At 35.4% G+C, this 13,002-nt stretch overlaps 2 protein-coding genes across 2 annotated transcripts; both read right to left on the bottom strand.

Annotated features, from left to right (window-relative positions):
• Window positions 1-398: 398 nt before the first annotated feature.
• Window positions 399-2,111, bottom strand: LOC126727987 (receptor-like protein EIX2). Its single transcript, XM_050433879.1, has one exon. The coding sequence runs from the start codon at window positions 2,109-2,111 to the stop codon at window positions 399-401; it is 1,713 nt and encodes a 570-aa protein (XP_050289836.1).
• Window positions 2,108-4,192, bottom strand: LOC126727988 (receptor-like protein EIX2). Its single transcript, XM_050433880.1, has 3 exons — window positions 4,181-4,192; window positions 2,885-3,296; window positions 2,108-2,709 (listed from the first exon to the last, which is right to left on the bottom strand). The coding sequence occupies exons 1-3, from the start codon at window positions 4,190-4,192 to the stop codon at window positions 2,108-2,110; spliced, it is 1,026 nt and encodes a 341-aa protein (XP_050289837.1).
• Window positions 4,193-13,002: the final 8,810 nt, after the last annotated feature.

Here is a 13,002-nt window from a genome sequence, read left to right on the forward strand (position 1 = left end):
CTGATACATACCCAAAAGAAATTGGACTAGTAATCATTTATGAAATAGAGGTTGATGATCTAAATTATCAAACATATTACCTACACAACCAAAATGCAAAAGAAGCAAACAAAGAATGAATTGAACAAAAATTAAAATAATCTTCTACATCTTATCTCTAATACCAATATAAATTTCAAATGAATTAAAACCCTAAAGTTCATAAATGTAAACTCAAAAATCAAAACGGAAAAGAACATAGGCAAATCATCAAATAGGTCAACTACAAAGGAAAACACATGCATAACAACCAAAAACTCAAATAGAAAAACCAAGATAAAAAATATTTAACTTAAGATTCCACAAAACACATGCATACCTCAAATTTAGAACTAAACCAGCTTTCCAATCTACAAGTTTCAATTTTCCAGCCCAAATTTCCTTTTCAAATGAACTACTCTCAATGCAATTAGCAATGCTATCTTATCTTTGTTGTCATCACAGAAACGAAAGTAACAGTGCCTCCATTTCTTCTTCAATAGTAGGGTGCCACAAACACTCCAAAATCCTACACCAAACCCGAGTCCGATGCTAGCATAGAACCATATCCTTTCATAATCATCTCCACCTTGTTTGTCATCAACCCCGGTAATACTTGGGCCATCAGATGTTTCATCTCCTTGGCACTTGGTCGAAAGAGGAGACCCACACAACAAAGGGTTTCCCTTGTATATGGTTGCATCAATTAGTGTTTGGAGCTGATTACCAGATGGGATTCTTCCTATCAAGTTATTAAAAGATAGGTTCAAGTGTACTAAGGAAGTCAATAAAGACATACTTCCAGGAATAGGACCAAAAAGACTATTGTTTGAGAGATCAAGTGTTTCCAGCCACCGCATGTTTCCTATATTCTTAGGTATGCTTCCAATTAGATGATTTATTGACAAGTTTAGCATACCCAATCTTGTGAGGCTTGTTATTTGAATAGGGATTTCTCCTGTCAAACTATTCCCTGAAAGATCAATGTAGGTAACAAATTGGAGAGTGCGACCATATTCATACTCTCTTCCTTTTGTCACTATGTATGCTTTCTCTGTATAGTTCTCAACAGGCTTGTACCCAAAGTTGTTGTGATCAACCATAGCGGTAAAATTGTTGAAACAGTCAGGAATGCCCCCACAGAGATTATTTTGTGCAAGATCTAGGATGCGAAGTTTATAAAGATTACACCATTTTCGAGGGATGATTCCACTAAATAGATTTGATCGTAAGCGTAGCATGAAAATGTTTGATTCTATCCATGAAGGAAGATTCCTTGAGAGACGATTCCCCCCAAAATCAATGCTCACAATAAAACAATTTTGCAAGGAAGAAGGAATTTCTCCACTAAGATTGTTGTTGCTCAATGCTAATATAGAAAGGATTCCTAAGAAACCCATTGAGCTCGGAATTTTTCCACATAGGTTGTTGTATGAAATATCCACAACACGCAGGCCTATTTGTGACTCATTCCAATTATGAGGGAGCTCTCCTGAAAGATTATTTCTCCTGAGGATAAGAATATTAAGATTTTTTATTTTCGATATGGACAAAGGAATCGTACCATAGAGGTGGTTATCTGAAAGATCTAAGTGTTTCAAGCTTGGCATTAGATCACTAATATTTGATGGGATAGGGCTTGAAAACAAATTGCTTTGCAAAAATAGCTTAGTCACATTTGGAAATACTAATTGGTGTGGCAAGCTCCCTTTTATATGATTGTTGGATAGATCCAAGTGGCTGAGTTGAGAAGATATCGTAGAGAACCATTGCTCAGGTATAGTGCCTTCGATTCCAACGTTGCTAAGGATGACATAGGTGAGCTTACTTTGAACTTGAAGCCATACAGGAAATTTGGGGCCAATGCGACAACTTTCTAGATGAAGAGATTTGAGGTTGAATTGAGGATGCCAGTCATATGTCATATTGAAAACTAGAGACTGATTTTTATCAGTTGTTAGCATAAACTCTTCTAGATTTATGAGATTCATCAGTTGGGCTTCTGTTATGACACCTTCCCAAGAATTTCCTAAGAGATACAAATTGACTAGCTCTGAGAGTTGCCCAAAACTTTCTAGAATTGTTCCATTCATCTCATTATATGAGAGGTCAACTCCTTCAAGGATGACAAACTGCCAATAGAAGCTGGAATTGAACCAAAAAAATGGTTTCCACCGAGATAGAGGTATTTCAAGCTTCCAAGTCTCCCAAATGAATCAAGGATTTTTCCTCCTAGATTGCTAAAAGTCAAATCAAGTTTTGTGAGGCTCGTAAGATTAAACAGCCACTGAGGTATGGAGTTGTTAAATGAGTTGTATGATAAATCGAGGACAAAAAGAGAGGTGAAATTAAGGAAAGTAAGGGAAGATGGAAGGTGTTCAAGCTCACATGAACATAAACTTAACTCCAGAAGGGAAGGAAGCATGTTAATTGCATGCAGCCAATCTGCTTTGGTATGATTGATCTTCACTCCCTCCATATAAAGGTACTCTAAGGAAGTGAGACTTGAGACCCAATCCAAATTTTTGGTAGACAAATTGTAGTTACCTACAAGGTCAAGATGCGTCAGGCTGGACAAATTGCCGAGATAAGGACTAATCTCTCCAGAAAGAGATTCATTACCATCCCCTGAAAAAGATGCTATAACAGATGCTTTAACATTCCTTGGAAGAGATGATCGATCAACATTCCCTGAAAAAGGATGCATATATAAGAGAGATTAGATACATCAAGTTCTCTAGCTAGCGCGCCAGGAAATTCAGGAATTCAAATACTTTTAAAGGCATTCCAACTTTTTTTTGCTAAACAAAGTCATTATCTAAGTAATTTAAAATTTTAAAGTGAATCAAAGTAGAAGTTATCTTACAGTTCCGTGATGACTTCTTACTGTCCCGTGATGACCTCCTAAGATGAGGAATAATCCTCTTGTTAGCATTCGTGCAAAGATGAATCACGGGATAATTATTTTCGTATGCTAAATCGGGATAATTAATATCACTTCCATCATAACAATTATCATCACTTCGGTCATAAACAGGGTGCCTGTGGCGTCCAGCGGGGTTGCTAAGATTGAGCTTGATGACATGATCTGTTTCGTCGCACTCTACGCCTTTCCATTGGCAGCAATCTTCACCGACCCATGAAGAAAGCTTACCTGGAAAATCAATTACGCCTGCCTTGAATCTGACAAGTGCTTCTCTTTCACTCTGGATGCACTTCACTGTCACATTATTAGTCTGACTCTGATTTTCAGTGCATGAACCCAGTTTGAATATCCCCTAGGACAAAAGAAGAAATACAACAACAGTATGATTATAATTAATCATCACGGAGTATTTAACTGGTACTGACAATGCTAATTATTAGTCTTGTGGATTTTTATGAAGCGAAAGCCATGCATTAACGATGAATATATATCACTGAAGTGTGATTCAGTGAACTAACTTTAGATTGGAATGGTCAGGTCAAGGACGACCTTGTTGTTTAAATAAAATTTCCGGTTTTCCATAAAAAAAAAAAAAAAAAAAAAAGGTTTTATTGTTTTTTACACGGTAAGTGAAAGTTCTTGTTTGAATCCACACACGGTTTGGACTAGTCATGAGTAGAAGTAGCCTGCCTCGTGAGTCATACGTAAAAACACTAGGACCCACTTTTTCGCTTTTTCCAGGTTGCAGGAATCGTACTATTCGTATTTCTTTTTCTACGTTTTCTTTTTCCTTAAACTAAACAATGGGGGCTTTCACTCATCAGCATTAGGCTGTTAGAATTTTTTTTTTTTTTTTTTGGTTGTTGAATTAAGGCAATGGCCTTTGTATGATTAATTACTATATATATATATATGATTGATCATATTGTTACAATTGTATAAATAACCTATTGGCTTGTATTAGATATTTAGGCAATAAGAACATACTTGTTTTTCCTTTATCTCATTCCTAATCTCTTCTAAACAATTCAATTTCTTAGGAGGCTCAGATTATGTGATTTAATTTCTTAGGACGTCTAATCCAGTTATTAATATTAGACACTTTATCATTTTATGTGATTCAAAAATACCTACACCTTACATTTAAGCATGAATAAAACTTAGGAACAAATACATAAAATAAAACTCACTACTCCCACTAAACCACTTTCAAATACACGTTAAAAAAATGTTCACCTCATAATCCATTAGAATTCAATATATGTGTTTTATATTTGAATTCACCTTAGCCACATACAATTAGTACTCCTTTAAGAAAGAAATATTCATCATTATCCCAATTTTTTTTTTCTATATCACTTTTATAATTATTGCAAAGAGATAAATCTCTAAATTTTTCATTAATATTTTGGAGAGATAAATTTATAAATTCTTTTGGTAACAATGACAATTTTAGTGTATTTAACTCTCTCTTGGACTTATGCATCATTGATTGATTTCAATTCCAAATCTGTAGTTTCATTTTTCTAACTTTTGTTTTTTTTCTTAGAAAGTTCATTTTTCTAACTTGATTACAATTTAAGTGTATTTAACTCTCTCTTGGATTTATGTATCATTACTAGGTTTTTCTTTTTCTTTTCTTTTCTAGGTTTGTAGGTGGAAAAGTAAATCCTTGAAGCAATCTAACTATGAGAAGAAATGGTACAATGAGGTATAGTTTTCACATTATTAAAATCTCTTAAATTTTTTTTTTTTTTCAAATTTTGTGGCTTTAGTGGATTGCTTCTAATTATTAGGGTAGAAAAGTGGAAAATGTTCAAAATTGTTGAATCGAAGGGTTTTAATACTGGGGTTGATATTTCATAGGGGCTGATTTTCAATGTGACATAGGTGAGCTCATTTTGAACTTGAAGCCATACAGGAAATTTAGGGCCAATGCGACAACTTTCTAGATGAAGAGATTTAAGGCTGAATTGAGGATGCCAATCATATGTCACATTGAAAACTAGAGACTAATTTTTATCAGTTGTTAGCATAAACTCTTCTAGATTTCTAATATTCATCAATTGGGCTTCTGTTATGACCCCACAAAAAATTACACAATTTTTTATAAGAAATGTTAACAAGCACCGTATGATGCTTGCTAAGGTTTCCTTAATGTAGATCTTATGTAATAAAAAAATAAGATAAATGAAAGAAAAAGACATAAAAATACTTATAAAATAAAAAAATAAACATAAAACTGTAAAAAAGACAAAAAAAAAAATGTCCAAAAAAAGCCAAAAAAGTTGTTAATTAGCACCTTGTGGTGCCGTTGACAACTCATTTTTTAATGCATAATTTTTGCCACAATTCATGACTGGCAACATTTTTCCTATTTCACTCTCCTTTTTTCCAAGTTTGAACAAACTGGTCTGGTCAATGATGATGACCAGTGAGTGGAAGAACCCCGCCTCGTTAGACGTTTTCATAAATAGTACAAATCTTATTCGTTTTTCCCGCTGCACTCGGTATGCCTTTTTCCAACTAGGGGACCAGTGGCCAGTGGTTGATCTTGATCACCCTTGTTTTTAACGGTCAACATAATAAAAGGTTTTTCTTTCTAAAACACATAAAATTTCCCACACGGCAAGGCAAAAGTTCTTCCACATCGCCTCATGAGTCATAACGTAAATTAAACTGTAAACCATACAATTCCTTTTCCACACGGCAAGTCTGTAACTATGGATTTCATTTTTTTTTAATAATCGGATAATTTGGGAGAAGTTTTTTGATTCCTAGGCATCTTAGAGCACCCACACTAGATGTGCTAAATGTGCCAAATGCCAAATATTTGGCACATTTAACACACCAAACACCAAAAAACACCAAATATCAGATGTTCCAAATCTCATAATTTTTACAACATGCTACAGTGTCATCATATATTTGGCACGGTACGGAAATATATGGCATATGATTTTTTTATTTTTTTATTCCTCTTTCTCTGTTAGTCGGTCAGTCCCCATGTTCTAAGTTTTTAAATTTGTGACATCTGTGGCTACAGTCCCCAATCCCCATCTGTGGCTACAGTCCCAGGTTTTAAAATAAGAATTAAGAAATAATATTTAAATGAAGTGGTAAAAATATAGAACATCTGATAAATGAGATATTGTAAAATGATGTGGTAAAATAATAAAGTAGGCTTTTGATGTGGTAAAATGACATAATTTTTGCAACAGCTGCTACGGATGCTCTTACTTGGAGACACAAGAAGTACCACAAGGATCTAGACCAGATTGTTTTTCTTTTCTAAAATGGGCCTTTTTTTTTTTTTCCCCTAAAATGGGCTTTTGATTCATACTGTCTGAAAAATTTTGGTATAAATCCTAACAGCTAAATCAAATTTAATACAAACGTAATCTTCTTATTATGAGTTTCTTTATTCAATTAAATGGAATTTGATGTTCATGTGAGTTCTTTCAATGGTCGGATGAGTTTCGTGAACAATTTACTTGATTTTTCCTTACTTTAGTTAACAATAGCTTTCTGAAGAGACAATTTTAATTTTAATTTAATTTAACTTTTTAAAAGTTATGATTTTTTTTTTTTTAATTCCATAGTAACAACGAGGAGAAGGAGTTTTGAATCCCGAATGTCACAAACACATTAAAAGGTGTCAATCAATTGAGTAACAAGGATTTTGGCAAAAGTATGATTTAATTTGAATCCACCTCATCTATATCTATATATATATATATATATAAAAGTTGAAGTATAGCAACCAATGTTGCTTCACTCTTGTTAAGCCATGTCATTGTCCATGCCATCTTTTTATTTGTTTCTTATTTTCCTTTTTTTTTTTTTTTGTTATTTTGTATACATATTTTAATAGAATGCAAAATATATAATGACTTTGCATATTCTCATGACTTTACACATTCTAAATAGTCTTATCTCTTTTGTTTTGCTCCAAAAAAAAAAAAAATTGCATTAAATTATGCTTTCATCCACTTACTCAAAATTTTTATTATTATTATTATTATTAGGGTCATATTTTATGTAATTGGCTAATTCTTTGACAAAATGCACTTTACTTGTAATTTGGTAGATCTAAGATAGCTTTAATCCTTCAAGATATATATTGTTCAAGCAAATCAAGTGTTCGTAATAAAAAACATGATAATTGGTCCAAGAAACAAGTGAAGAAAAGTCATTCATTAAGTCACGACAGATAGGTCGATAGATGCTTGCTATTAAGACTTAATGTGAAGCTCGATAGATAACTCGACAGCAACTCGATCTATCGAGACTTACGATTTTCAGTTTTCTAGATCTGAAATTCAGCCCAAGCTTTTGTATTTGTTTAGGGTTTCTTTTCTCACAACCCTAAACATATATAAGGCTTATTTTAAAAGCCGTCAAGACACGGATACAAAGACCTAGAGATTTATTTTCTCTGTGAGAAGCTACTGCATTTGTATGCCATAGGGTTTTGTAACCAAGTTCTTCTAGATCTTCTTTGTTAATGAAATGAAGAACTTTGCAGCCAACAATATCGTTCAAGTTGTTGGAGTTAGTCATGTACTGGGATCCGTGCAAAGGGTTAGTCAAAAATTGGAGATTTGTGTATCAAGGGAAAGAAGGCTACTACAAGATCAAGTCCAATTGGGTATTGGAGCGAAGGTTCAACTGTAAGTTGGTATTTCGGGATAGGCCAGGGTAGTTGGTAAAATTCCTTATACTTGTAACCATTTGATTGTTGATTAGTGAATTCTTGGGAGTGGTGATATTAAAATCACCCTGTAGGGTTTTTGCCTTGCAAGAGGTTTTTCCCATTTGTGAACAATCAATGTGTTAATTTAATTTCTACTGCATTTAGTTTAATTGGTAATTTGTTGGTGCCTTCACAATTTGCATAAAATTGAACCTAATTAATCAACTTGGATAATTGAATTAATTAACCGGAGTCAAGCTATCTTAACTCAACAAGTGGTATCAGAGTGAGCACACTCTAATTAGATTTTAATCGTTGCTATATGATTCATTGACTCCTATTGTTATGGATCGTGGGTAACCCCTAATTATTCCACCATTATTTGATGGTACTAACTATGCATATTGGAAAGTACGTATGAGAGCTTTTTTGCAATTTTTGGATGAGAAAGTATGGCTTGCAATTGAAGTAGGTTGGAAGAAACTTGAAAAGTCACCAGCATCGTGGGATGATACCAAGATCAAAGCCGCAAACTTTAACAGTAGAGCACTCAATGCTCTGTTTAGTGCTTTAACCAATGAAGAATTCAAGAAGATCTCTTCCATTAACAATGCAAAGGAAGCATGGACTATTCTTCAAAATACCTATGAGGGGACAAAAGCTATTAAAAACTCCAAGCTCCAAAGGCTCACTACCAACTTTGAGGAAATAAGGATGGATAAGGAAGAGCCCTTCAATGAATTCTATGCCAAGCTCAAGGATATAGTGAATTCAACTTTCAATCTTGGAAAATAGATTCCGGAACCCAAAATTGTTAGGAAGATCCTTAGATCTCTTCCGGATAGATTCCATGCTAAGATTGCTACCATAGAAGAATTAAAGGATCTTGACTTTATTCCTTTGACAAAGTTGATTGGAAATCTACAAACCTATAAACTAGGGTTAGCAAGAGTTGGCAAGGGTAGCAAAGGTAAGAACATGGCTTTGAAGGTTAAGAATGATGATAACAATGAGTCGTCTAAAGATGAGGATACTAAGCTCAAATATTATATCACCAGACAATTCAAAAAGTTCATAAAAAATGCGAACATCAAAGCAAGTGACAAGGATTGCAGTCAATCTGGATTCTCTCAATTCAAGTCCTAAGACAAAGGCAAGAGACAATTCAAGGATGCTGGTTAAGGCAATAGTGTTCCTGCTGAGCCAAAGTGCTACAGGTGTCAATGATTTTGGACACATGGAGCAAGAATGTCCTACATATCTGAAATCCATTGGCAAAAGCAAAGCCCTAGCTGCCACCTTGAGTGATACAAAACCAAAAGCGAATTCTGATGATAGTGATCAAGATGGGATTGTGAGTTCTTTCATAGCTACTGTTGAGTCCCCTGTGGAAGTAGTAGAACTAACTGATGAGGAAGAAGAGCTGATATAATCAAAGTTTGAGAAGATGGATGAACAAGATGACATCCATACGGCCTACTCTTAGTTGTACAAGGTCTTTCATAAGCATGAGAAGCTTTACAGGCTAGCTATGAGGAAGCTCAGTGAAGTGGAGTTGGAATGAGAGGAACTCTCCACCAAGGTTGATGAGGCTAATCAAACCATCGAAGCACTGATATTTGAGAACAACTTTCTTGCTGAAAAGACCAAGAAGCTAGATACTGAACTATTTCAGGTAAGGGCACAATTGGAAAGGACTTCAAGTGCCAAACTAGATGAAATGCTAAACTTCTAGAAGTCTGCATCTGACAAAACAGGTCTCGGGTACGATCATTCTCTCTCTTCTTGCAGTACCTCTTCAAATGCTTTAAATAGAGTTATTTTGTTCCCCTTGCTAATAATGATAACTCTGAGGTAACTGATCCTAAGACTGAAAATGTGAGTGAGGATAAAAGTGATAAAGGAAAATCCATTCTAGGTTGCACCTCCTAAGGTTGGTAAGAAAGAGACTAAGTAGAATAATCATCGCTCCACCAACAAGAAGTCTTAATCAAAGAAGCCTCACTTCTGTCACTACTGTGGAGCATCTAGGAACACTTGTCTGAATTGCTATAAGTGATTAGCCACTCAACAAAGCAATAGAGTGTAATCTTTTGGGAACCAAAATCAACTCCAACTTGCTTTAGCCCCTCTTGGAGAACTTCTTAAGGCAGTCATGCTACTCTCTAACCTAAACGGATTCAACTCTCCTTATTATCCATCTGAACAAAGGTCCATGCAAAAGAAATGTTCCCCATCCAAGTCTCCCTTCTGGAAGGAAAAAGATTCTAAGTGATTCCTTCACTTTCCTGATCTCATGCATGGTGTGATTTGTGGTTTAAGTTAGTCTAGTTTATAATGCTTTGTTTGTTTTTTTGTCTTCTTTATGTTTTAAGATTTTTTTTTAAAATAAAAAAGGGAAAATTTTGAAAAAAATACAAAAACAATGTGTGTTTGTGTATACCGGTACTTGTGTACCTTGGATGGCCTTTGAAACAAAGTTCTTAACTTTGTATCTCTTGTAACTTAGATGAGCATCTTCATGCACAATTAAGCAGTGTAAGCTTTGCGGCTCTTTTATGTGATTTGTATGATTTGGTTGATCTATTATCTTTCATATCTTAAATCACTCTTTTTGACGGGAAGGACTAGAAAATCCTAAGAGAAAGACATAGATCACCATCTCACCACTAAAACTCATCAATCATATAACATCTATGTGCAATTCATAAAAACCATGCTCGGTAAGGTGTAACACTTGCATAGCAAAAACAAGATGTTTGGCTTACATAATTGGGTAATTACTTTCTTTCTTATATACACGTGCATGTTATGTCATCTTATGCTTAAAAGAAAAATATGCAAAGATCATGTAAAGCAAAAAGAATCAGAATGCTTTCAATATGGCTGCAAGTGTGTTTCTAGGAGATGTGAGAGTTATATGATGTATCTCGAAGGTGATAGTCCCCATCAAACAGTTATGATTGTGTGTGAATGTATTTGATCCTCTTATATCATTAGTCTTCACATAATGATTTACTTATGCTCTCTTGCAAAATTTTACACACAACATGCATACTCTTTGCTTCTCTTGATACTGTTGTACAAGTACAATGCGATTTGGTCATCACAAAGAATACATGTGGTAGTATATGCTCTCTAAACTGTCTATACATGTTTTTGAAATAAAATTGGTTAGACTTGTTTAGTGTTTTTTTTATCTAGGAATGCTTTGCATCTAGAATTGATGATGTGTTTAATTACTTAACATGCTATTAGATTGCTTGTTTTGGTGTCTATCTTGTTTTCTTTCATCTCATGTTGTTTTCCTTCTTGAAAAACACCTTTTTTGATCTCTCAATAACAGCTCGATAGCTACTTGATACCTCCTCGATCTATCAAGATTTTCTGTGTTTTCTCAATACCTCTCGATAGATAGCCTGATCCATTGAGCCTCTTTCCTGAAGTCTCTGTCTACTCAATAGCTACTCGACACCTCCACGATCTATCGTGCCTGTTTAGTCGTCGATACCTCCTCAATCTATCGAGATTTAGTTCTCGACACCTTCTAGATACCTTCTCAATCTATCTAGCTAGATTTTTCTATATATATCTGAGGTCCAATTTGAATCATTTTAAATTCAAGTATCTCAATACCTCTCTCTTCTCTCTTGATCCAATCCTAATCTTTTCACAAAAATCCTTCTTCCCTTCAAGATTTCGGCCTTGTCCAAGCATCCATTTCTTGGTAAGTGTTCTAAATCTCATCTTTTCTTCTTCATTCATACATTTCATGCATTTTGTGACCTAGTTTTTAGTTTTTGGGAAAAAATTGGGTTCTATGAAAACTTTTGGGTTGGTTCTATTAAAATGATCTCACATGCTCATGCATTGCATTCTATGTTCATTATAATAATGTTTCACGTATTCTTGCATTGTGTGACTAATTATACCTTGTAAGTGTTGTAGTTTGGATTGGGTTTTTACCCATGATGCAATTTTCTTTAGCATGTAACATGTTCATGCATTGCACTTCGTTCTTTTCTTCTTTCCTGTGCCTTATACTTCTGCTGTGTTTCTCTATTTCTCTTCTCTCTCCCTCGGTTTAGTTTTCTTCTCATGGCACTTAAAAAGTCTATTCCTTCTAAGAACCCAACAAGATGTCGTGATTCTTCCTCTTTTGCTCCCTCTCATCTCGATTCTGTACAGTTCCGTGATGAAAAGGCAATAGATGACTTCTTTAAGAACTTCTCTAACTGGGCGATTCATTCAGAATGCCAGGTCATACTGTCTGACTTTCCAGACACTCCTCTACTCGGTGTATTTAGCTCTCAGGGTTAGGCTTCTCTATGTGAGATACCCAAGAAGTGTCCAACATACATGCCATTGATACCTCTGTACCTAGGTTTACTACAGTATTCCGAGGTACACGTATCGTAGTCACCCTAGAGTTTATTTCCGAGGTACTACATGTTCCTAGGGTTGATCGTCCTGATTACCCTAGTCACCGTCATCTCAGTTCTGTTTCTCGAGACGAGATAGCCTCACTCTTCTGGTAGAAGGCCATGGTGTGGGGAGAAACTCTAAATTTCTCCACCACTGAGTTTACTAAGGGTCCAAGGATCCTTAATATGGTGATGACCTTTGTTCTCACTCCAAGGTCTCACTATAACACTATCACCGAGCCTCATGCTCGATTTCTTCTTTCTCTCTGGGAAGATCTTTCTATAGATTTTCCTTCACATATGATAGAATCTATGATAGATTGCTATCAAGACACTGCCACACGTGATAAACTAATCTTTCCTTCAGCTATCACACACATCATTTCAAACGTGCACGTCACTATTCCTCTCTCTTCTCCTTTCTATGTCATGGGTGCCATCAACAAGGAATCTATTCGAAGAAGTGATGCACAACTGGCTGCTAAGTGGCCTCATGTGGAGTCTACTTCGACGGATGCTACTTCTACCTCTAAACCCTCTTCCTTGTCTACTCCTCCCTTTTCTTCTTTTGGAGCTGAGGTCTTTCTCGCTGTCACCATGGATCAGCTTCAGCTCATGCTTGCTGATTTTGGTAGTCGTCTTGACCATCTTTCTGATGAGATGTGTCAGATGAACACTAGGATTGGTCGCATCACTTGCCGCTAGTCTCGCCTTAGTGGTTTTGCTCCTTCTCCCTCACCCAAGCCAGTTGAGTCTTCATCGGATGGTGGAGATGATGATGATGCTTCTTGCTCCAAGACTGATGATGAGATGATTGCCTCTCAATGATTCACCCTTTGTCACTCCTGACAAAAATAGGGAGTAGTTTTGTTAATGAGAGTACTCATTTTGTTAGGGGGAGAGTTAACATAGGGATAGACTAATTAAGGGGAGAGTGT

Source organism: Quercus robur, chromosome 5, assembly GCF_932294415.1.
Source record: "Quercus robur chromosome 5, dhQueRobu3.1, whole genome shotgun sequence".
NCBI classification, from domain to species: Eukaryota; Viridiplantae; Streptophyta; class Magnoliopsida; order Fagales; family Fagaceae; genus Quercus; species Quercus robur.